Source organism: Thamnophis elegans, chromosome 1 (genome assembly GCF_009769535.1).
Source record: "Thamnophis elegans isolate rThaEle1 chromosome 1, rThaEle1.pri, whole genome shotgun sequence".
In the NCBI taxonomy this organism is placed as follows: Eukaryota; Metazoa; Chordata; class Lepidosauria; order Squamata; family Colubridae; genus Thamnophis; species Thamnophis elegans.
This window is the reverse complement of record NC_045541.1, coordinates 160,019,019-160,044,179: the sequence shown is the minus strand read 5'-3', so window position 1 is coordinate 160,044,179 and position 25,161 is coordinate 160,019,019. Positions and strand designations below refer to the sequence as shown.

The following is a 25,161-nucleotide window of genomic DNA, read 5'->3' as shown; positions in this document are numbered from 1 at the left end:
ATATCAGTACTCTCAAATTTTTATGGCTAGATGTTAAAGAAGTCATAGATGTGTGTGTTGTATAAATTTGACCACAGCTAATACGCATTTCCTGCAATGTAGCTTGAGATTGCCCCAAAAATTAAAATTATTACAATGATCTTGTTTTGTACGATTGACAACCTCCGCAGTTCACAGAATAATTTTCAGCCAAGTGTATACAGTAGTTCGTATTTTATACATTTCAGCTCTGCAGCCGGATTCACTCACACTAATAAGCAGTTTGATATTGAAAAGCAAAAGGCTCCCCTCTGCAGTGCATGGTATCTAATAACACAAGCTGGCAAAGTGAATTTGGACCACAAGGCAGAAGTAACAATAAAACAAATTAACAATCCATTCACTTACACTACTACTATAATAATATGCCGCCAGCCCAGAATGCCGCCAGCCCAGAACTAATACAGCCGCATTTTTCTACCTAATTTTGGGGACGCCCCATTAATTCGCCAAATCCCGCGAAAGATCTTAGAAGCTGGCTTTTGGGATTAACATGAGACGTCGATTCCCGTTTACACCACCGTGCTGTCACAAAAATCAGAAATCCGGCTTGTCTAAAACCACGGATAAACATCTCACGGGAACACCTCCAGGGAAGCAATTCCACGCCCGGCCTGAAGAGGGAGGAAAAGCGGAAGGCGACCTCTCACCAAAGGGGCGGGGCTTCTGACAATGGGTGTGGCGGATATCTGCTCTGCGTAGGCGAATGTTGACAGTCTGAAAGACCCGGCATACAGTAAGGCGGAGGACTGGGGGAAGGGATTCTTCCTCCACTTCAGCTTAAATTGAGGGGAGGGAAATGGGGTGGGGGCCGTCGTGAAATCAGTGAGCTGATAAAGCGGTTGACGTTTAACCGCGTCCCGCTCTTCTCCTCTGCAGAAGAACGAGGGGGTGGAGATACTAGTCAGAGCAGGGAGGAAGAGGGGCGCCTTTGGGAACGGTCCCCATTTTAAGAACGAGCCCAACGTGACCCTAAAACATGAACCCCATAAAGGCAAACGTAACGGTTGTTCCTTCATTTTGGGTTTAGGGAGAAAAGGTGAGGGAGGGGATCCATGAAAATACACCATAGAAGAGGCCGTGTTTAAGCTCATGTCAACATCAAAGATTTCATGGCTGCTTGGGCTGTGCTTTTGTTTCATCGACGCACAACCTTCCAGTCTTCAGGCTGACGATGGTGGGAAACTCAAGGTTTCTTTCATGACTAGAAAAACAAAAGTTGAAAACCAGCTTTTCCTTTCCCCATCACCTGTTTTCCATCTTTTTCTGGCCCAAGGTTGATTTTTCTATTGAAAGCATTGGTGACAGCCTCGATTGTAAGCAGATGAAGGTTTTTAGAGCATCTCTGATTAATCGTATTCTGTATTTTCTCATTGTTTCTGCTTTCTTCCTGATGATGCCCACTGTGGTTTACAAGAGAAGTCCTGAATAAGAATTTCAGCATAATTAAAAGATGATTATTATTATTATTATTATTATTATTATTATTATACAATTGTATCACAGCGGCCAGTTGTTTCGCCGGATTTGGCATTGGTTACTAGTCGGGCCCCACCCAGGGGCCTAGGACGTCGTAACGTATTTTCGTAATATGCGTGCAGATCCAAGCAGTGCGGCTTTTTGCATTTGACTGATGGTGATTTTGTCAATTTTTAACTGTTTTAAATGTAATTCCAGTGCTTTTGGAATAGCACCCAGTGTGCCAATTACCACTGGAATTACCACTGCTGGTTTGTGCCATAGTCGTTGAATTTCGATTTTTAAGTCCTGGTATCTTGCGATTTTTTCATGTTCCTTCTCGGCGACCCTGCTATCACCTGGTATTGCGATGTCTATGATTGTGACCTTATTTTTCTCAACCAGTGTGATGTCTGGTGTATTATGCGCCAGTATTTTGTCGGTTTGTATACGGAAATCCCACAAGATCTTGACCGTCTGATTTTCGGTGACTTTTTCAGGCTGATGTTCCCACCAGTTTGTTGCTGTTTTAATATTATAATTTTTGCACAAATTCCAATGGATCATTTGTGCTACTGAATTGTGCCGCAATTTATAATCAGTCTGCGCGATTTTTTTACAGCAGCTGAGTATGTGATCAACAGTTTCATCAGCTTCTTTGCAAAGTCTGCATTTGGCATCATCAGAGGATTTTTCGATTTTGGCCTTAATGGCATTTGTGCGGATAGCTTGTTCTTGCGCAGCCAGGATTAGTGACTCTGTTTCTTTCTTTAATGTACCTGTTTTTAACCATAACCAAGTTTGTTCACTGTCCACTTTATCTTTTATTTTTTCCAGAAATTGACCATGCAGTGCTTTGTTCTGCCAACTCTCCATTCTTGATTTTATCACATCTTTTCTGTATTCTTGTTTTGTCTGTTGGGCCTTCAGTAGATTTTTGTTCTTTACTTCGATTAATAGATGTTCTTGACTTTCTTTTAAATAATCAGCCAGTGCATGTTTTTCCTCTTCAACTGTTTGCTTCACTTGTAATAATCCTCTGCCACCTGATTTTCGGGGCAGATATAGTCTATCAGTATCACCACGTGGATGTAAACTGTAGTGCATTGTCATTAGTTTCCTGGTTTTTTCGGTCCAAAAGGTCCAAATCAGCTTGTGTCCAGTTAACTATGCCAGCTGTGTATCTTATAACTGGTATTGCCCAGGTATTTATGGCCTTGATTGTATTTCCACCATTCAATTTAGATTTCAAAATTTTCCTAACTCTGTTGGTGTACTCTCGCCTGACAATAGTTTTTACTTCTCCATGCTTGATGTTATCCAACTGCAGAATGCCTAAGTATTTGTAGGCTTCATTTTCTTTGCATTTAATTAGTTGGCCATTGGGCATTTCAATTCCCTCAGATGCAGTGATTTTGCCCCTTTTTATGGATACAGTGGCGCATTTTTCCATGCCAAACTGCATTGAAATATCGGTGCTGAATACTCGGACTGTATTTGTCAATGATTGGATTTCTATTTCTGACTTTCCATAGAGTTTCAAATCATCCATATATAGTAAATGCGAAATTTTTTCAGCTTTTTTGGCTGTTTGGTAGCCTAATTTCATTTTTTTTAAGATTACTGATAGTGGGATCATTGCGATGATGAAGAGAAGAGGTGAAAGTGAATCACCCTGGAAAATTCCTCGCTTGATATTAACCATTCCGTAGCTCTCATTCCCTACTGCCAACTCAGTTCTCCATTGTTTCATTGCCTTTTCAGTAAAGGATGTAATATTTTTGCTAATGCCAGTTGTTTCTAAGCATTTTATGATCCAACTATGTGGCAGTGAGTCAAATGCCTTTTTGTAATCAATCCAGACCATATTCAAGTTCGTTTTTCTGTTCTTACAATTTTCTAATATCATTTTATCAATTAGAAGCTGATCTTTTGTGCCCCTGCTCCTTCTTTTGTTGCCTTTTTGCTCTACTGGCAAGATGTTGTTTGTTTCCAAATAATCCATCATGTTATCTGCAATAATGCCTGTGAGTAATTTGAAGGTTGTTGGCAAGCATGTTATTGGTCTATAGTTTTCAGGTGTTGTTCCTTTAGTTGGATCTTTCTGAATCAAGTATGTTTTTCCAGTTGTCAACCATTCATCAATTTGGCCCTTTTGTAAAATTTCATTCAGTTGCCTGGCCAATATTGCATGTAAACTGGTCAGATATTTGAGCCAGAAACCATGTAATTGGTCCTTTCCAGGTGATGTCCAATTCTTTACCTTTTTAACTCGATTTTTGATCATCTCAGTTGTTATTTCTAATACTTGCATTTGTTTGTTGCCAATGCTTTTCTCAAAGTCATGTATCCACTTTGCTTCCTTGTTGTATTTTTTTTTGTATTTATTAGACATTTATAGGCCGCCCTTTTCCCTGAGGGGACTCAGGGCGGCTTACAGTCAAAAAGGAAAGGGAGTGTAGGACAATACAAAAAGAAATGTGCACAAAAGTAAATTAAATAGTAAAACTCAACATTCACTCAACATTCGGGAGGGGCAAAAGTAAACTTATCCCCAGGCCTGACGGGCTAGCCAGTTCTTGAGGGCTGTGCGGAAGGCCTGGACGGTGGTGAGGGTACGAATCTCCACGGGGAGATTGTTCCATAGTGTCGGAGCCGCAACAGAGAAGGCTCTCCTCCGAGTAGTCGCCAGTCGGCACTGACTGGCGGATGGAATACGGAGGAGGCCAACTCTATGCGATCTGATGGGACGCAGGGAGGTAATTGGCAGAAGGCGGTTGTAGTCCTTTGCATTTTCCCACAATTCTTTCCAGAATTCAACTGTGGCCTGCTTTTCTGGTTTTTCACTTTTGGTGTCACCATTCATATTAAGACTTTGATAAAAACACCGTTGGTCTGATCGAAATTGCTGATTTTGTTTATATTGGATGATTCGTGCCTCATATCTTTCAATTTTTCTAGCTGTTGCTGTTATCTGCTGTTTTACAATCTCTACAGCTTCATTGATGTTTCTTGTATCCAATCTATATCTTCTGATTAGCCGATCTATGATTTTGTTGTTTTTAAGCCGTTGCTCATGCATGTTCTTTAAGTTACTAGCTGTTCTTTAAATGTTCTTTAAGTTATTGTTATTATTATTATTATTATTATTATTATTATGCAGAAGAGATGCGTGGGTGACTTTGTGTTAATTCAGTTTTGATAAAGATTCCCTATTGGAAGTTAAAAGAATTCTGAATGTGGATTCTCTTGGGATTGTATATCTTGGTCATGCATGAAAATTTATCTGGACTATTTTTTTTCTTTTCATAATCTTCATTGTTTTGAGACATATTTTATCTTTACATGGAACAAACATAACAAGTTCAGGAGATTACCCCAGGACCCAATGGATTGAGACAATTTTTGCCTAATTGCCAACATTCCATCCCTCGTGAAGGTTGTTGAGAAAATAATTGGCTTATAGTTCCAGACCATCCAGGAAGAATTGGATTATTTGGCCCCCCTTTCAGTCAGGATTCAGGCCTAGTTGTAGTATCAAGACTATTGTAATATGTTCAATCTGGTGCTGCACTTAAAAGACAAGTCTTTTAAAAATCAGTCTAATTCAAAACTGTCACGGTGTTCTTTTTTTTCTTGTACAGTGCCCATGCAGTTTGCAAAGTTGGAAAAGCAAATGCAGTTCTAAAGTGCATACAGGTAGTCCCTGACTCATGACCACAATAAGAACTGGAAAATTCATTGTTTAGCTGTGCATGTTAAAAGAGACATTACATGACTGCACCCTGTCTTGCAACCTTTTTACCTTAGTCATTAAGCAATAGATCCATCGCATGACCACAATTGCAACCTCCTGCTAACTTCCCCATTGACTTTGCTTGTCAGAAACTGGCTGGGAAGGTCACAAATGGCGATCATAGGTTGCTGTTATGGTTGTAAATGTGTGATGTTGCCAAGCACCCAAATCACAAATTTTATGATTGTGGGGATGCTATGACTGTCGTAAGTAACTTTTTTCAGTGTTATCATAACTTTCAATAATCACTAAAAGAATGGTTATTAAGCAAGTACTGCCTTTAGACTAAACTATAGCAGGCTTCTGTCCCGCTGATGTAAAAAAAAATCTGGTTTCTCAAGATAAGCAATCTCTACCAACCCTAGGAAATTCGAAAGTTATTCCGTACAAGAAAAGCAGGTAAAAGTTAGTTTTCTGGGACTCCTGAAAACATTTTTCAATTTACAGTGTCATATCTTAGTACAGATGGAGGAAATAGCTTTGAGAAGGTTTTTTTCTGCTACCTTTTGGTTAAGCATATTTGAAATTACCACAATCCATTTCTCCTTTCTGTCTGTTTTTGAAGGATAATATCCTATTATCAGTATGGCAGATGACAATGAAGAATTGCCAGCAGAGGAAGATCTGCCTGAATCAGAGGAAAATTTGGAACAGCTGAACATGGGCAGCCCACCTGAACGGAGTGGTCATGTGGCTGTTACCGATGGAAAATGCATGTTTGTTTGGGGCGGATATAAGGTGAGGGATAAAAAAAGAACTCTAGCTTTCTTATGAAATGCAACATTAGACAAAAATGGAGGTGGAGTCATGCTGTGGTGTCCAGGAGGACAGTGCGATTATGCTTCATTGATAAAAGGTGCAAGACATCCAAGGTGGATTTTGGTAATATGCAGATTGGTGCAATCCCTGTTGCATGCTGATACAGAAATACATTTCAAATGTATTTATTTTTTAATCTTAATTTTAAACTGCTTCAGTCGTCTAAAATAAGAGTTATCCCACCATTTTGTGTGTTTGCATTTGATAAGCATTCCCAACATTTTGTCTTGCTAAAAATTGTAAGTTAAAAATTGTAAGCTATATTTTGATACGTTGAGATGAAAATAAAAAGCCAGGTATAAATGATTTGAGGGAACAGGACTGGTATTTCCTATAGTCCAGAAATGATATGCTTCTCAATATATATTTTGGGGGAAGGGATAGTAAGCTATGTACTGTAACTAGCATAAAAAGTTTGGGATGCTTCTCCGTTGCTATATTTTATTAAGCTGCAGTGTCTTCTTTCTTCCTTCCTGATTCAGAATGCTCAAGTGAGGGGCATTTATGACTTCTATCTGCCAAGAGATGAAATCTGGATCTATAACATGGAAACTGAACGATGGTAAGGCACTTGAATGACTTCCATGGGTACCCTTCACTTCTTCGGTCAGAGGATGGAATTGTGTAGACAGTTATTGTTATGCAATTACTGATTTTTAGAAGGAGTCAGAGAAACGTTTCACAAGACTCATGACAGTTGCCTTTCTACCCTAGTTCTGGGTAGGAACTGGAGGGATTCAGTTGCAAAACATGGGCATGAGAAAGGATGCCATATCAGCAGCAGAGGCCAGGGAAAAAGAGAAGCTTTGCTGCTGGAAACCTACTTGAAACAATATAACAACAGCTTTTTTTCTTTCTTTCAAAATTATTTCAATTCAATTATATAGATAAAGTCTTTAATTTAAAAATACATTACAGGTAGTCCTCGACTTAGGACCAAATTAAGCTCAAAATTTCTATTGCTAAGCGAAGCATTTGTTAAGTGAATTTTGCCCCATTTTACAACCTTTCTTGCTGCCGTTGTTGCATGAATCACTGCAGTTGTCAATTTTGTAAGACAGTTGTTGAGTGAATCTGGCTTCCCCACTGACTTTGCTTGTCAGAAGGTTGCAGTAGCTGATCACATGACCCCAAGGCACTGTAACTGTCATAAACATGAGTCAGTTGCCAAGCATCTGAATTTTGATCACGTGACCACAGGGATGTTGAAGTGGTCACAAGTGTGAAAAATGGTCATGAGTCACTTCTTTTCAGGGCTGATGTAACTTTAAACAATCAGTAAATGCTGTTGTAAATTGAGGACTACTTGTATCTCCTTCCATTGCTTATCAACATTAATGCTTCGTAGAAAAAGATTTTATGACGGGCTTGCTTTCAAATTCCTTGAGGGGGGGGGGCACAGGCATAGAGAGAGTATTCCATCCTGCAGGGATCTTACCAGAGAAAGGCTGCCATATCAGCCAGAGTTTGCAGATTCACTAGATCCTTGCTCAGTGAAGAGACCAGATGGGCAGATTCAGTTCTCATAAGGTTATTGCCTGATGGATTTGTTTAAAGTCCTTTGTAGCTTGATACCAAAGTACCCAAGGACTCCTTCAGTCTACTTTTCCTACTCAGGTATACTTGCTATATAAAGTGGTCTGTGGCAGAGAGCATTTCTATAGTGTCATAATTGTAGAATTCACTCCCCCAAAGAGTTTGCTTGGAACCTAGCGTTATTTCCTTTAATATCAGAAATACATTTCCCCGCCCCAAATGTTTTAATTCTGTTTAAAACCAATCTAATCATATTTTGCTTATGCTGTGTTTGTTCTATACTAATTACATTTGAATTTTAAAAGATGTGATTTCCGTTCATATGGCATCCTGAAAAATAATATTGTTACCGAGGCACCTATCGCAAAAAGATAAGCTGGGACAAAAAGCCCTGTATTTTGGGGAAGGCAGGTGCTGCTGGGCCAGACTAGCTTCTAATCAGTATGTGCTAAATAAGCAATGTATCAAATTGATTCCCAATGTTGTGAAGGACAGCTAAACATTGAAGATAAAAAGTTGTCTGATTCAAGCTCTCTTTTTTTTTGCCTCTTCCATCTAAGGACAAAACACAGAACCACGGGAGATGTGCCTCCATCTATGTCAGGAAGCTGTGCTGTCTGCATGGACAGGGTTTTTTATCTGTTCGGAGGGCACCATGATTGTGGCAACACAAATAAGGTCAGTGACTGGGAAGGTCTCAAACTCTCTGATCCATCTGTGAATTTTCTATTTTTCTTTCCGATTTCCCCCCAAAAAATCCCTGCAATTTTGCCCCAAATGGCAATCTCTTATCAAGTGTTTAGAATGTGTTAAAGAACCATATGAAAATTGAAAGAGAATTCATTGTCCCATTTTTGGGTGGCTGATTGTTTTTTTGTGTATTATGGATACATCCTGAGGGTATCGGTACAATGGTGCCTTGATACTCAATTGCTTTGAAATGTATTGAATTTGGTACTCAATACATTTTGACGTGAAAATTTTGTCCCGGTACTCAGGGCTCATTTCTTTAGTACTCAATGCACAAGCTAGAACTTGTCAGTGTCAGCTGCCTTGTGACTCACTACATTATTTCTTATGGGAAACATTTGTTTGGGCCTCATTGCTTTTGGTACTCATTGCATGTCCTGGAACCAATTAACGATGAGTACTGAGGTACCACTGTACATTGTAAGTACCTCTGTGATTTCATTATATTTGTGTTATACAGCTATTTTTGCATAGAAATTACCATAGAAATTAAATACATAGATTAATAGTATGCTGCTTACCCCATGGACTCTAGGGATTTATGGTCATAAAGACACAACAATTAGTTATAAACCTATCATAATAGCATTGGAAATTCTTGTCCTGCTGTCTTCATATTTAAAAAATTTTCCACTCCAAAGAGCCTAATTCTCACTGCCTCTCTGAACATTAATAGAGTGGCAACTATCTTGATCTCTGTAAGAAGCAAGTTACTCCTGAGTCAGGGTTTTGCCACCAAGAAAGCCATCCTGATCTCCACTCCCTTAACCTCTTGAGGGTGGGAGCCCACAAGGTCACTCTCACTAGTATGTATTAGGTGGGCAGATTGCACCTGGAGTAGATAGTCTCAAGATACTGCAGACCCCAGCCATAAAAGTTTTAGAAATAATGACCAGGATCTTTACCTGAGCCAAGAAGTGGGGAATTTTGTGGCCCACTATGGCAATAAATCTTCATTGAAAGAAGCAAAAATGGCTGGGAATGAGAGTGTGCTGGTGTCCATATTGTTATGTGGAAGAGAAAAATAAATGTCTCAGGAGAAGCATAAAAATGAGCTGAATTCAGTGAGCATGTAGAAAGCCAGTTTGGTATAGAGGTTAAGGTATCAGGCTAAAAAGCAGGAAACCATAATTCAACTCCCACCTTAGCCATGAAAGCCAGCTGGGGGTCTTTGGGTCAGTCACTTTCTCTCAGTACAACCTACCTCACAGGGTTGTTGTTGTGAGGGAAATAGGAGAAAAAAGATGTGTTGGATATTTTCGCTGCCTTGAATTATTTGTAAAATAATAAAGGCAGCATACAAATAAATAAGTGTAATAAAACAAGAAGATACGATGTTAAGAATGGATGGGCATTGGGAATGACCACTAGGAAGGTGTACATTGAGTTGGTTTGGCCCCATGGAGAGAATGAGTTAGGACTGAAACACAGAACACATAGATATAAGAAGAGACAAAGGGTTAATAGCAAAGGAAAGATTAAGGATGTTGTAGCTGAATGGTGATCTCCAAAAAGAGAGTCGAGAAATTAAAAGAATAAAGAACTAAGTGGTATATAGATGTTGTTGAAGCAACGGTGTTGTATAAAGATAGTAATAGTCATGCATTTAATTTATTTGTTCTATTTCTTACTTCCTTTCTGTGGTTTGCATAATGTTACTAATGTTACTATATGCCATACCTGAAAGGGAATAGCATGATGGAAATATTAGATAAATAAATAAATGTAAACCCAGAAAGAGTTCTGATCAAATGGGCTTTGGGGATCTTTAGAGAAAGTTGTATTGTATATTTATTTATTTATTTATTTTTATTTTGCATTTCTTTCTTCAAGTTAAGTTGTTAAAAGTTTTTCATCTGATCTATCAGATGCAATTCAGACTGTATATAGTCTAATGAAATCAAGGTTATTTTTCATACAAAGATTTTCTTCTACATATTTTGAAAACTTATTAAAGTTTAAGCTCTACCTTTCTTGGTGAGAGTTATCACGTGTTTGTCCTCAAACAAGTTTCATAATAATAAAATCTGTTCCAGTAGTAAAGTAGTAATAAAACTCTTTCCAAATGTTATTACAGTTTTTAAGATGGATTGCACATCTCTGACGTTTCAACTGCCTGTCATTTTCTATTTCCTGTCTCCCCAAAATATATTCCCCAAACCTAAGTGAAGATGTTCCCATTTTTCACTAATCTCTTTCTATCCATAACCCTTTTTTCTGTTGCTTTTGTCAGAGGAAATGCTCCTCTTCATGTTTAGCTTCTTGTAAACTTACTTGTCCTTTGTCCATATTTGGGAAATTGATTCACAGACTTCTACTTCTTTTGCCAGCTGGATTGGATTTGGGGAAGGAAGGTTTGATGCAGAAGTTAACGGCCTCAGTATGAAATGAAGTTTATTGCTACAAATTAAGTAATAAATTCGTCATGTCTGTTGAGTTTGGGGGCTTTGAGAATTAGGGGCTCTAAATTGATTTGACATAATTCAACAGAGATGAGACTTCATTTTTGGCATGGAATTGGAAGTCCAAGATCTGTCTCTCTATTTCTTTGCAGTTCTACATGCTAAATTCCAGATCAAATGACGGAGTGTTGCAGTGGGTCAGAGTGGACTGCCAGGGTATTCCTCCATCATCAAAAGACAAGCTCGGAGTATGGGTTTATAGAAATAAGTAAGCACCAAGTAAATACACCAAGTAAATGGAATGAAGAGTGGGAAGTAGAGGAGAGAGGTAAGGGAAGAAGAGAGGGATAGGAGAGAGGGCAAGGGGGGAGGAGAGAAATGAGGAGTGAAAAGGGGAGAGAGGAGAAGGAGAAAGGAAGGGGAAGTAGAGAAGGGAAGGATGACAGAGGGAAGAGAGGAGGTAGGGAGGGGGAGGGGAGAGGGAGAAGAAAGTGATAGATAAGGTACAAATATGGTGTACGGAGAGCAGAAGAGCCAATAATTGTTTTTGGGAGTTGATGGTAAGATGAATTGATATAAACATTTAATAATACAATATGATGTTGGCTATGTAAGAGTATACATGTGATTATATGTTATGAAAATGAAAAAATAAAAAACTTTATAAAAAAAGAAGGAAGCAACTATCAACTATTCCAAAAATCTGTTGTTCTTCTTGGAAACAATTGTATGATATATTTTGCTACTTATTTTTTTTAAAAAAATCAGAAAAATGAACTTTTATATTATGTTTAAACGTTGGAATGAAAATGGAAATGCTTTGCTCATTTTCCTCAGTTTATTGTTGTATTTGGATCGTTTGGTATGTAACAATTTCTAAATGGTGACAGGGATTCTAATGTAAACATAAATCTAAAAACCAATACAGCTTACCAATATTTGAGAATAATTTAAATGTTGGAGTTACTGATAGGAAAGAGTCATCTAAAACAACACATTAATTGAAACTATCAGCACAAATTGAAACTATCAGCACAAATGCCTACATTGCATAGGGTTCATTTCACTTATAGAATTAATCTAAACCGCTGAGAATTTTTGATATCCAAAAAGGTAGCATGTAATTAATTATGTCCTGCCCAATTTCTCTGTTAGAAGCAGTTTATGAAGATTAAAAAGACTATTGCAATCTTGAATGTCTTTTTGAAATATGAAAAAATATATCTGAAAAATTACATTTGAAATACCATTCCCATACTTTTAGGTGTATTGTACTGCAACTGCCATAAACCCCAGTAGTCATACTCACTAACAATTATATATGATCACTTATCAAACAAATTTGGAAAGATGAATTCATCTGATCTCATAGTTACTCATTTGGATTTCCTCCCCTATTCCCTTTGTTTATTCACAAAACACTGTGTAAGCCCTATGCACCAAAAATGGTTCTTCTAGCTAACTTAAATGCAAAATCTCTACTGAATATAAAATATTATAATGACACTAATCTAGCATGATAGTTTATTGTTGTGGTTGATTTTTCCCCTTATATCTTTTTGAACAGGCTTATATTCTTTGGTGGCTATGGCTATTATCCTGATGTGGAGCAGATTGGAACCTTTGAGTTTGATGAAACCTCTTTTTGGGTAATTCATTTTATTTTTCTGAGCTGGATTTTTTTAAATAGAAAATTGGAACTCAGCCACAACTTGGCAAAGATGTGTTTCTTCTTACCATCTTTGTGTTCGTGAAATTGTTTGGAAAGAATTATATTTCAACAATAAATGCAGGCTTTGTTTTTAAGTCAGCTTGCTGGTTACATTTTGCATATATTTGAGAAAAGGGGATTCCTTTTCAAAGGGGGCCCATAAGGTTCTAAGTAACAGGAAGACCAAATTTATTCCCCCAAAGGATTTTGCCTAGGAACTGTTCAGAATTTAATCTCTGCTAAAATGAAGGATTCAAAAGACTTTGAGAAATTGCTGCCTGCATTGCTGCCTTCCTAGTCCTGATTTTAGTAAATAAGAAAAACTTGTCCTCTAAGAAAGTGCAGTTATTCAAGAATTCTGTTCGTAGAGCAAATTCAGTTTTGTTTCATTTGGGGGATTATCTTAAACCTTCTAGAAATGTTGATATGCAGTGAGACAGCATGTCCTCCCCAGTGGTGGGATGCTGCTGGTTTAACAACCGGTTCAGTGAGGGCACATTTTGCACGCGTGTGCACCTAAAGTGCTTGCACGGAGCACTGAAAATGGAGCATTTAGAAGCTCGGCTGCTTACCTTCCAAGTCAGCAATGGTAAGTAGAACATCAAATGGGGGGAAATCAGCTGTGACGCATGATTGAGATGAGCTAGAAAGCAGGAAATAAAGGACAGGATAGGCAGTGGCGGGTGGGCGGGGCCAACTGATCATCAGCGATACTGGTCTGCCCGAACCGGTCCAAACCAGCTGACTGTCACCTCTGCTCCTCTCTCACTTTCTTCTAGATGCAGCTAACCATGATTAAAAACATCTATGATTTTGAAAGCAAATTGCTCCCATACTAGGCCAGGTGTTAAAACCCCCACAAAATTACAAAAAGAACCGAGTGTACCCTCATGCAGCATTTTTCATTCAGCTTGACAGCCTTTCTGCCAATTTGAATATCTGCAAGACAACTCACAAGTCAAGAAAGGAATGATTTAAAAATAATTCTAGATATGCTACTTTAGTTAGAAATGTTGAAATGTTTGGCTGTAGAAAACACTTTAACTTTGTGTCCATTTCTGGGTCTAGAATTCAGGTCTTCCCAGAGGGTGGAACAATCACGTACATGTCCTAGATACGGAGTCATTTACTTGGAGCCAGCCTGTGACTACGGTAACCCTCAAATAAATTTATCTGTGGCAGCTTTAATCTGCCAAATGTCCAGGATCCTGCCATTCTCCCAATGTGGATCACCTGGGCACCAGTCTTCCTATTGGTGTATATTTAAAGTGCTCCAATGGTGTGGTAATTAACAGTAACAGTCCCAGTTCAACTCTTACTTTTGCTTCTAGTAGATTTATATCAGCAATGCTTTCTCAATCCGGTCCCCCCTGGCTGGGTTTTTGTTATTGTATTGTTAATTATAAAAATGGTACAATTTCCCTGTTTGCTGGTTTATCTCTCAGGACTCCTGCAGAGATAAAACTATGTTATATATGGAAGAGATATTTTTCTGTTAGTGGCCTGAGAAACAAAGGGGAGACAGACACAATTTTATACCAAGGAGTTCCATCTTAATTTTGAACGATCAGTAAGCAATTGGCCACAAATTGAGGACTACCTTTTGACTACCTGTGTCTTCCCTAATCTAGTGCTCTCCACAGTTGTGTTAAATTGAAACACCATTGGTCGTTTTAGTATGGGTGGTGGAAGTTTTCGTTCTATATATGTTGAGAACATCAGATGGGTGAAAACTGATCTAAAGAGTACATTTGGGACAATGTTATATTCCAGAGGTTCCCAACCTCTGGGCCGCGGCCCACCACTAGGCCATGAGCTGTTTGCAACCGGGCCATGGAGGCAGTGGGCGAACGCACACCCACACGCATCTCCACTTGCATGAACAGCGGATGAGCGCATGCAAGCATGCTCCATTTGCATGACAGGCATGCATGCGTGCATGTCACTCGTGGAAATGGAGCTGTGCATGCTTGCCAGCTGCACATGCACAGAGCCATCCCTTCCCTCTTCCGCCCTGCTGTTGCGCAAAGCCAGAAAGGTTGGGGAATTCTGTTATATACCCTTTTATCGATTGCCTTCAGAATAATACTTTCTGGAATTCTCCTCCCAGGGTAAATCACCATCACCCCGAGCAGCCCATGCATGTGCTACAGTTGGAAACAGAGGATATGTCTTTGGAGGCAGATATCGAGTGAGTAGGAATGCAGAATGGAGGTACAGTTTCCCCTTGGAGGACCAACTGCACTAAACCCACATTTCTCCCTCTCTTCTCAGGAATCTAGAATGAATGATCTTTATTTTCTTAATCTGGAAACATGGGAATGGCAGGAGATGTAAGTAGGTCTTTCTTCCCCTTCCTAATTGTGCTTCCTTTCAACATGGATTGTTTCATTTTACAAGATTTATATCCTGCCCTTCTAGGTAATTTCTAAGGTTTTGGCCATTTCTCCCATTAGACTTTTGGGGGATGACAGCTGGGACCTTTCCAGGGAAATATTTTCTTTTTTTTTTTTCTTGAAAACAGCTCAATTTGCATCATCACACTTAGTATTAGGTGACTCACAGCATACGGAATTTTCTTCAAAAACCAAATTATGTCAAGAAAAGTCTTTGGGTCTCAGGAATTTTCACAATGTAGATGTTCCTCATCTTTATCTTGACAGATCTCTCTCTCAATCTATGAATTGCCCTTGGTTTTCTTACTTGGTGTGTTCTTCTCCGCCCCCATAGAGTTGTGCAGGGTATTTGCCCTGTTGGACGATCTTGGCATTCTTTAACCACCATTTCCTCAGATCATCTCTTCCTCTTTGGTGGCTTCACAACTGACAAGCAGCCACTCAGTAAGTAAATTTTAGAAGTGTAGATACCATCTTCAATTTCTGAGATTATTGGGTTTTGGGGAGAAGAATTCTTAATCCTGTGCCTTGGATTTATTTTTGCTTCCATCTGATGATTTCACAAGCCCCTTTAAATTATTCATCTTCTTTTAACGACCCCATAATCCCTTGTGGGATGGAGTCTGGGCAATTGAATGGAGCTAACAGTGTTTTAATGGCCGGATGCCCTTCCTGTCGCCAATGCGGAGTTTTGTTCAGCAGATACATTCTCGGTGTGCCCAGAGAGAGAAACAACTGGCTCTACCTAGGATTGAACTCATAGCTTCCTGATTGTAAGAAGAGAGATCCACCTTTAAAAAAACCTCAGCATTGACGACAGGAAGGACCTCCGGCCAGTAAACACTCAGCTCCATTCAGTTGCCTAAACTCCACCCTGCAAGGGATTATGGGGTTGTTAAAAGAGGATGATGATTTCATGGTAATTTCTTTGCCAGGGAGGAGGATTCCAAATTATTTAAGAAATAAATTAAATTAATGAGAGGAATATAGTTATATGAGACATCTTGTAGTTGGCCTTCAGATACTGTATTTTTTAGAGTATAAGACGCACCAAGATTTTGAAGAGGTAAATTTTTTTTAAAAAAGTTTTTGCATTTTGCAGACCTCCCAAGCCCTCTGCACGCCTCATTTTTTGTGAAAAACAGGACATGTAGAGATGAGAGGCTTGCAAAGTGCTCCTGGGGGCTGGGAGGGAGCAAAAATGAGCAAACAATGGCCTGTTTTTTGCTTGTTTTTACCCTCCCCAGCCCCCAGAAGCACTTTGCAGGCCTCCCAAACCCTCTGCACGTCCACTTTGGTGAAGAGGGTGGAGTTTTGGGAGGCCAAAAATGCTGTATTCAGTGTATAAGACACACCCAGATTTTAGTTAGTTAGTTAGTTAGTTAGTTAGTTAGTTAGTTAGTTAGTTAGTTAGTTAGTTAGTTAGTTAGTTTGTTTGTTTGTTTGTTTTCATCCTCTTTTGGGGGGAAAGGTGCATCTTATACTCCGAAAAATATGATATGTAGCCCTTGAGCCCTGTGCTAGCAGTGGTAGGTCTTCTCATGAGAGCCCAGAGTCTCAGGTAATGCCTCTTACATCTGTACTTTGGACCATCTTGTGACCAACTAGTTCCTTTGGGCAGCACTGAAAACATGCCTTCTCAGTTAAAAGTCTCTCTGCATTGCAGGTGATGCCTGGATCTATTGCATCAGTAAAAATGAATGGATACAGTTTGAACACAACCATTTAGAGAAACCCCGGTAAGACAGTAGCAAAAGTATTGCATTTCTACATCCCAAATTCACTACAGCAACTTTCATGTGTCCAATTGTCATGCATCTTGTCTTCAGTCAACAAAAAGTTGTTAAGAGTACAGCAGTGTTTTTCAAACTTGGTAACTTAAATTTGTGTGGCCTGGGAATTCTTGGAGTTGAAGCCCACATATCTTAAATTTGGCAAGTTTGAAAAACGCTGCAATGTATTAACCTTCATAAAAATGTTTCGTTGGTTTACCTGTCTCTTATTTTTGTCACCCTGAGCAGCATCTTTTGCAGCATAACTGGGGAGAGGATGGTTGAGAATATTAAGCTATTTCCACATCTCTATGTTTTCAAAGTCCCTACTACTATCGAATGCAAGAAATGTTTTTAAAACATTTCTTGGTTTCTTGGTTTCTTATTTATCACTTGTGAGCAGAATATAAGAACCTATATAAAAATGGAATTTAATACAGTAAATTCCAGTTGCTATCACTGTACATTTGATAGTGTTGTTGATGTACCCCCCCCCCCAATCCAATTTTTAATCAGCTTGTAGTTTGCAACTGAAGCTGTAGTTACTGCTGTGATTTCTGAATAGTCTTACAGACTCCTGTGCCCTTGACTCCTTTCTGTTTGTCCTGTTGCATTCTCAATGCTGCAAATGTTCTGTTTACAGACTCTGGCACACTGCTTGTGCAAGCGATGAGGGAGAAGTGATCGTCTTTGGGGGCTGTGCCAGCAATTTACTTGCCCATCACAAAGCAGTAAGTTTTTTTCCCCAAGTCTTATGTAATTTTTTTTCAGTTCTCAGCTTTGACTGAGTGTAGAGCACAAAGCAGCTGATAAGAATAGCAATATACGAACCTCTCTGGACCATTTTTACTAAGGGATGATTCCACCAATCTGTTGCAGTGCATTCAGCCTGGGTTCAAGGCAGCCTGCCCATTTCTTTCCATCTAGCAGTGCAATCATAAGAGCAGCAAAAGGCAGCACTTCAGCCACTGATTTATTTAGCATATGGCACCAGCCACCATAAATGTTCTCCTTAACCTGTTACCAGTGGGGATCAGGTTCAAGTTGGATGACTTCCTGAAGATACTTAATTGACGATCTTTTTTATTAGACTGTGTTGTTTCTGTAGGTCATTTATGTGGGTATATGCATAATTTTGTACTTATTTTGCTATTGTGTAGTGTATATTGGAGGTGGTGATCTTTTGAGAACTGTATGCAATGAAATTTCATTTTAATATATGCTGATTAGTGTACAAAGTGACAATAAAGTATTCTGTTCTATTCATAAGCCGTAGTTGCATGGCTTCTTCCTCCCATCAATGTTCTTTCATACAAAGATATCTGCCCAAGACTATCTTGCTGAAACTGTATTTGTGTTTTATGAAAGCACAGAGGGCGCATTACCCAAGAGGATAAGTGTTGCTTGTTAGCTATAGAAATCATGGAAATAAATCTTCGCATAGAGAGATTTACAATAAATAACCTAATTCTTCATTGATTCACTTCCTTTATTTTGCCTTTTGTGCAGGAAGTCTGAGCATAATTTATTGTCTTCACGCACCTTGTGAGGTAACTTGTTTGAGAAGCTATCTAAAGGCTAGGATTTAAACTCTTCTTTCTAATCCAGGTTCAGCATTCCGTTCTCTTCCTTGTGAATTGTAGATTGAGTTTCTCAGTCATGAAATTTCCATTCTAATTGATTGTTTCTTTGCTTTCAGGCACATAGTAATGAGATACTTGTGTTTTCTCTTCAACCCAAATCCCTGGCAAGGTATTTTTTAATACACTTTAAACTGCTCTTTCCTTTGATAAATATGCAAAATGAGAATTTGAGGCTACAAATCTGGCACTATGAGAACAATAATAAATGCTTTATTTATTTTGGTAGGAAGCTGACAGATCTCGAGGAAATTTCTAGTCTAGGCCAGTTCCCTAAAACGTGTGCCTTCTACAAGTTCATGAAGCAGACCATTGAGTAGATGTTGGGTTTTTCTATTCAGTCTAAGATTACTTGTATCTGTTGCCTTAAGAAACCTTCAGTGTTCAACAAATACAATAAAATTCAATAGAAATGGATAGCTGTTCTTATCACACTTGACCTTGTATTTGTATGACATTAAGTAGGAATCAGAAAAACAATAATTTGTCTGAAATTTTAAGTTTCTTTTCATTTACTCCTCTCCAGATTGTGTTTAGAGACTGTTATGTGCTTCAAAGAAATCCTGGCCAATTCCTGGCACTGCCTTCCCAAGCACCTGCTCCACAGACTCAACCAGCGCTTTGGTAGTAACAACACATCTGGATCATAGGGAGAATCTTCACTGGTCATACTGTATATAGATGGCCTTTCTATAAAAAGATGTAATAAGTTTACCATCCCTGAATGACAAAATGAAATTTGTATAGATTAAATGTTCTTGTGTTGTAAGTAGTGGCCACGTTGCTTTTATGTCTTTTGCCTGCATGTGAATAGCTTAGAAAGAGAACCTATTTTTGTGTAAAATTTGGTTGCAATAAATGATGTTATTTAATGCAATTTTGGAGAGATTCGCTATTTCTTCTACACTGGTACCAGAAGCCTTGTGCAAGATTGCATTTTATTCCATATAGCACAACCCCATATTTATGAAATCTATGGTCAGGGATCTTCAATGCAGCATTTCCTTACATGCAAAATTAAGATTTTGCCCCACAATTAATTGTTTCTATTACTCCTGATTTCTGAGAAAGGGTAAACGTAATGCCATTTTGGCATTCAGTGCCTCCAATACTAAGAAGCATATTCTGGAATGGGACTTCGGGAGAATGGTGGTTTGAAGTTTCTAATCACAATGGAAAGTATGGAACCGAAGCCAATAATTATTTTTCTTCTAAATATGTATTAAATGCATCATCCAAGTTCATGCCAAATTTTTAAAATTATCCATATAGTCTCCTAATATGGGGGTCCCCAACCCCCGGTACATGGACCAGTGCCGTCAGGTACTGGACCATGTGAGCAAAGCGTCATCTGTGCGTGTGCAGGAAGCATGTGACACCATGCCTTCCTGGTCCATGGGAAAATCTTTGTCCATGGAACCGATCCCTGGTGGCCAAAAGATTGGAGGCTGCTTTCTAATACAATAAAGATAATCATCTAAAGACAATCTAGCAAAAGAAGATGAAGTGAAAAAAATCAGCTCTATGCTGTAGCAAAAGAGTACAAATATGAAATGTAACATGGAGCCCAGTTGGTCACAAAGAATCAAGGGTTGTAACAGGCTGAACCATAAGCACTTCCCAAAATAAATCCACTTTCTAGGAAGAAACTGAAGTTACTTTAAAACACGGGAGGGGGCAAAAGCACAGCAATTGTAATCATTTGATCAGTAGTGGATTTTATTAACAAAACAGAAAGGTGCTCCAGTGATGATGTATCCTGTCATTGCTCCCGTCATTGGGCAACATAATCCAAAGGTGCAAGCTTTTGAAGTTGTCCATAGTTCATATCATTTCTTTTTCAAATGTTGGAGATTAGGGGCCGACACCTTCACTTTGCCTGGAATATTCCTGGATAGGTCAGTATCCTATGCAAAAGAATCACATGTCCCTCTTGATTAGCTATGTTCTTACAGTATTTTTGTAGCAGCAGGAAAGCCAGATGCTAAAACAAGCAGCAAATACCAGGTAAACTTCTTTATAGTTGACAAAAAATTTAAGGAACTTAAAATTATAGGTCCATTGACCTATGAATTTTCCTAATGTGGAAGGCTATTGTGGATTTCCTAATCCATAAGAAGAATATCTTAAATATATCCCTATTGTTGATCTCAAATGAAGAACGTCTAAGTGCTCCTAGTTGAACTTGAGATCCAGTTAACTTTCTAAGGCGGGTAGGATCTCTTCCTTATCGCTAATCCCAACTATAGTTTTCAAAAACAATCTTACATAACTTTTTTCCCCTATGAAGACACTTCTGAGATGAAATTGTATTCTCAATTAGGAGGGATGGTCTAGTCCAGGGGTCAGCAATCTGTGGCTCTGGAGCCGCATGTGACTCTTTCATCCCTCTGCTGCGGCTCCCTGTCGCCAGTGGGCTCCACAATTTGATAGGGCTTTCGGTTAGAACAGGTAGAGGAAAAAGGGTGCCACGCTAGGAGGAGACTCTGGTGGGGGAACCAGACTTCCAATCAGCAGAGGAAAAAAGACACCATGCTAGGAGGAGACTCTATGGTGGGGAAACCGGACTTCTGGTCAGTAGAGGAAAAAAGACGCTGTGCTAGGAGGAGACTCTATGGTGGGGAAACTGGACTTCTGGTCAGCAGAGGAAAAAGGACATTGTGCTAGGAGGAGACTCTATGGTGGGGGAACCAAACTTCCAATTGGCTCCAGAATTGAACGGGAGGGGGGGGGGTTTCCAGTTAGAACCCTTTTTGAGTGTTAAGGTTGCCGACCCCTGGGCTAGTCTTATCAGCCCGCCACTCACACTCAATCCCAATGTTTTCGGCAAAATATTATTCATTATCTAAAAGTCTAACTTTTGTGTCATAGGACTTTGGACTTACTACTTTGCAATCCATCCCCTAATTTTCAACTTAAAAAAAAACAAGAGTCTATGTATTTCAGTTTCACAGGGAGTTTACAGCCAATTTTTCTTTCTTTGTTCACACAACGCTTGCTTTACAAGCAAATATTGCCCACTCTCATGCAAGACCGTAGATTAGCGCCGTGCCTGCAAAAGCAGGATTTTACCTTCACACTGCGGAAGAGATCCTTCTCCCTTGTAGTCGATTCCTTGGACTGCATGAAATTATGCAAAGCAGTCTTTGCAGCTGTTATGACAGAAAACAACACAAGGCAGATAAGCAGTTTATCTTTTTTGGGGAATTCTTGCAAACATCCCCATAGGTTTTCTATACCTTCTCAGGAGACAGCATCAGATGCATCTTGGGGGAAAGCAGTTTTTGTTTTTAAAAAAAATTATGTTAATGTTTAATTTGAGGAGAAAGACAGAACATTGTATGTATGCATGTAAATAAAACAGAATTTAAGAGGAAAGGAGATACTGTCAACAGGTCAATAGCAGAGAGAAAATGTGTGAAAGCAAATGGTTTTATGGTTTATGGTTTATGGTTTAATTTATTTGTATGCCGCCCTTTTCCCTAAGGGGACTCAGGGCGGCTCACAACTCAAAAGGGAGGGGAAATACAAACAGAATTACAAAAAACATAAAAAGCCATACATAGTTAAAAAACACAACAATCATACCATTCGAAGTGGGGCAGCGAGTCTTAGCCCCAGGCCTGTCGGAACAGCCAGGTTTTAAGGGCTGTGCGGAAGGCCTGGAGGTGGTGAGGGTACGAATCTCCACGGGGAGTTCGTTCCAGAGGGTCGGAGCAGCCACAGAGAAGGCCCTCCTCCGGGTAGTCGCCAGTTGACACTGGCCGGCTGATGGAATTCGGAGGAGGCCTAGTCTGTGGGATCTAATTGGTCTAGTGGAGGTAATTGGCAGTAGGCGGTCTCTCAAGTATTTGTATTTATTGTCACTTATAGGCCGCCCTTTTCCCTGAGGGACTCAGGGCGGCTTACAACTCATGGGAAGGGAGTGCAAGACAGAACGTAAAATAATATGTGGGTACAAATAAAAATAGCAATAAAACACAACATTCATTCAACATTCGGGTGGGGTGTATGAAGATCTTATCCCCAGGCCTGACGGGATAGCCAGATCTTAAGGGCTGTGCGGAAACTCTGGACTGTGGTGAGGGTGCGAATCTCTACGGGGAGATCGTTCCAAAGGGTTGGAGCTGCTACTGAGAAGGCTCTCCTCCGCGTAGTCGCCAGTCGGCACTGACTGGCGGATGGAACTCGGAGGAGGCCCACTCTGTGCGATCTGATGGGACGAAGGGAGGTAATCGGCAGAAGGCGGTCTCTCAAGTACCCAGATCCACTACCATGAAGGGCTTTGTAGGTGACAACTAGCACCTTGAAGCGTACCCGGAGACCAACAGGCAGCCAGTGCAGCTCGCGGAGGATAGGTGTTACGTGGGTGAACCGAGGCGCACCCACGATCGCTCGCGCGGCCGCATTCTGGACAAGCTGAAGTCGCCGAATACTCTTCAAGGGCAGCCCCATGTAGAGTACGTTGCAGTAATCCAGTCTAGAGGTCACAAGGGCACGAGTGACTGTTGTGAGAGCCTCCCGGTTCAGGTAGGGACCTGGGCAAATGCCCCCCTGGTCACAGTTGACAAATGGTGTTCAAAAGTCAGCTGTGGGTCCAGGAGGACTCCCAAGTTGCGGACCCTCTCTGAGGGGCGTACTATTTGACCCCCCAGCCTGAGAGGTGGAACACTTGGCCAATTAGTAGGAGGGAAGCACAGCAGCCACTCGGTCTTATCTGGATTGAGTACAAGCTTGTTAACCCCCATCCAGTCCCTAACAGCCTCGAGGCCCTGGCACATCACGTCCGTCGCTTCATTGATGGAAATTATTAATGGACAAGCTAAAATACACATTTGCTGATCAGCACTTCTATTAAAGGGCTTTAATAATTAACCAGCCAATGTTTCAAATATATTTTCTTACCAGGTTCCTCAATGCTTTCATGGCAGAGTTTGTAAAGTACTTGAAAACTTTTTAAAATTTCAGGAAGATATTCAAAAACCTACCTGCTTGGAAAAGTCAATCTATGTTGAACTGTATAGCACTGTCAAACATCAGGAGTTGACCACAGGAATGTTTTATGACATTCTGTATTACTTTTTACTTCTTAAAACGGTTTATAAAATTTGCCAAATGTTAACTTCATGGGAGCCATGGGTTCCAGATTTTCAACACAGTCTGAGAGTTATCCCCTTTGAGGTACTCAGATGGAAAACTAATTGTCCTATAAACACTTTCACCCAATTAAAAGCTATGAGAGAATAACAGTTTTAGTACTATACAGCTAGGACAAATGACTGAAACGCACACAAGAAGGAATATATATTACCTTTCCCTTTCTTTTGAGTGCCTGGTGTCAGCTTGACTTTGTATCTTAAGAGAAAAAAAACAAGCATGAGTTTAATAGGAAGATAGCTTTCTCTGGGCAGGTACACCAATGCCAATAGTTGATGACACTCACTTGTAACCGGCCATGGCAGTGTAAGGTGCACAGACTGGAACAGCAAAGAGGAGGATGTCTTCCTGGTGAGGCTGCCCAGTCAGAGAATCAAGCAGAGCTGTCCCCTCCTGGATACAGCAAAGAATGAACATGGTGAAATCATGCAAAGGGAAACTGGAGACTGACCATGGATGTTCAGCTGCTCTCACTACAACAGGGTGTGCTTATTTTGCAAAGAGGTGTTATTGTCCATTACTATTGTAACTGATTGGACTGCAAAGCAATGCGGCATTGGTGAGTCGTGGTGGCGCAGTAGTTACTAGAGTACTGCAGACTATTTCTGCTGACTACCGGCTGCCAGAAGTTTGGCAGTTCGAATCTCACCAGCTAAAGGATGACTCGATCTTACATCCTTTCCTTCCATCCTTCCGAGGTGGGTAAAATGAGGACCCAGATTGTTGGGGGCAACATGCTGACATTGTAAACCACTTAGAGAGGGCTGTAAAGCACTGTGAAGCGGTATATGAATCTAAATGCTATAGCTATTCATGTCTTTTTTGTACTAATTTATCTCACAAGCCCAAAAATCCCAACATTAGACAAAGATGGCTAGAAACAAATTAGACTTTCCTTCCCTCACACATTCCACATTTCCATTCAGATGACGCTCCACAATATTTTTAAGCTAATGGTGAAACATCAATTGATTGGGATCCCTACAACTGAACAGGATCCAGAAATATGGAATTAGCTGCCTAATTCTTTGAGTCTTTCTTTAAAGAAACAAGGAGGAGGAGGGGGGGGGGATGCAGCATCAGCATCTCCTGGTTCTGACACCTTTTGCAAAGATGTGCTTGAAGGCACATGGGCAAGGACAGTTAGAACTGTAGAACTCAGGCAGAGCAGGATGGATTTCTTTAGGCTGAGGTCAAATCTTCCTTGCCCTGCAAGTCACACTGACTTTCTCCATTGCTGGTGTAGCACTAAAGACCTTGGAACGATGGCAAAAATAGGCATTCCACCACCAGCTCTTTTCTACTTGAGAGGAGTCATTTTTAAGTGATCACAGAGAACAGGTACATTCATCAGAGACCCGGATACAACCTTTAGAGCAGGGGTGTCAAACTTAAGGCCTGCAGGCAGGATACGGCCCATGGGATGCTTAGATCTGGCCCACAGACCCTCTGCCAGTGAAAAGGGAGCTCGGGAAGGCTACGCCCGACCCTTCCTGGCTCCGATTTCGACTGCGACGGCCTCCTGGAGCTTTCTGCCAGCAAAAACAGAGTCCAGGAGGCTGTCACAGCCGAAAACGAAGCCTCAATGGGTGACCCTCGAGCTGGCCATGCCCCTCCCAAGGTCAAACACTACTCTGATGCAACCCTCAATGGAATCGAGTTTAACTCCCCTGTTTTAGAGTAAG

The 25,161-nt window shown here is 40.2% G+C and overlaps 2 protein-coding genes across 3 annotated transcripts in view; one reads left to right on the top strand and one right to left on the bottom strand.

Annotated features, from left to right (window-relative positions):
- Positions 1–695: 695 nt before the first annotated feature.
- On the top strand, positions 696–19,196 carry KLHDC2 (kelch domain containing 2). Of its 2 annotated transcripts, none has more exons than XM_032236974.1 (14): positions 696–775; positions 5,859–6,031; positions 6,595–6,674; positions 8,209–8,326; positions 10,953–11,068; positions 12,368–12,449; positions 13,580–13,663; positions 14,622–14,702; positions 14,786–14,844; positions 15,242–15,351; positions 16,574–16,646; positions 17,323–17,410; positions 18,379–18,431; positions 18,846–19,196. In XM_032236974.1, exons 2-14 carry the CDS (start codon positions 5,879–5,881, stop codon positions 18,967–18,969), a joined length of 1,221 nt encoding a protein of 406 aa, XP_032092865.1. In that variant the 5' UTR covers positions 696–775; positions 5,859–5,878; the 3' UTR covers positions 18,970–19,196. The 2 variants fall into 2 exon arrangements, with proteins under 2 accessions (XP_032092865.1, XP_032092874.1); XM_032236983.1 differs by lacking the exon at positions 696–775 and adding an exon at positions 4,649–5,196.
- An 821-nt stretch (positions 19,197–20,017) lies between these two features.
- The window catches only part of NEMF (nuclear export mediator factor), a 31,371-nt gene continuing 26,227 nt past the window's right edge, over positions 20,018–25,161 (bottom strand). Inside the window, exons 30-33 of the mRNA XM_032236962.1 lie at positions 23,763–23,869; positions 23,631–23,674; positions 21,392–21,471; positions 20,018–20,226 (exon numbers count right to left, since the gene is read on the bottom strand). Coding sequence (XP_032092853.1) covers positions 20,149–20,226; positions 21,392–21,471; positions 23,631–23,674; positions 23,763–23,869 — 309 coding nt within the window. The 3' untranslated portion in view covers positions 20,018–20,148. The remainder of the gene's footprint in view (positions 20,227–21,391; positions 21,472–23,630; positions 23,675–23,762; positions 23,870–25,161) is intronic.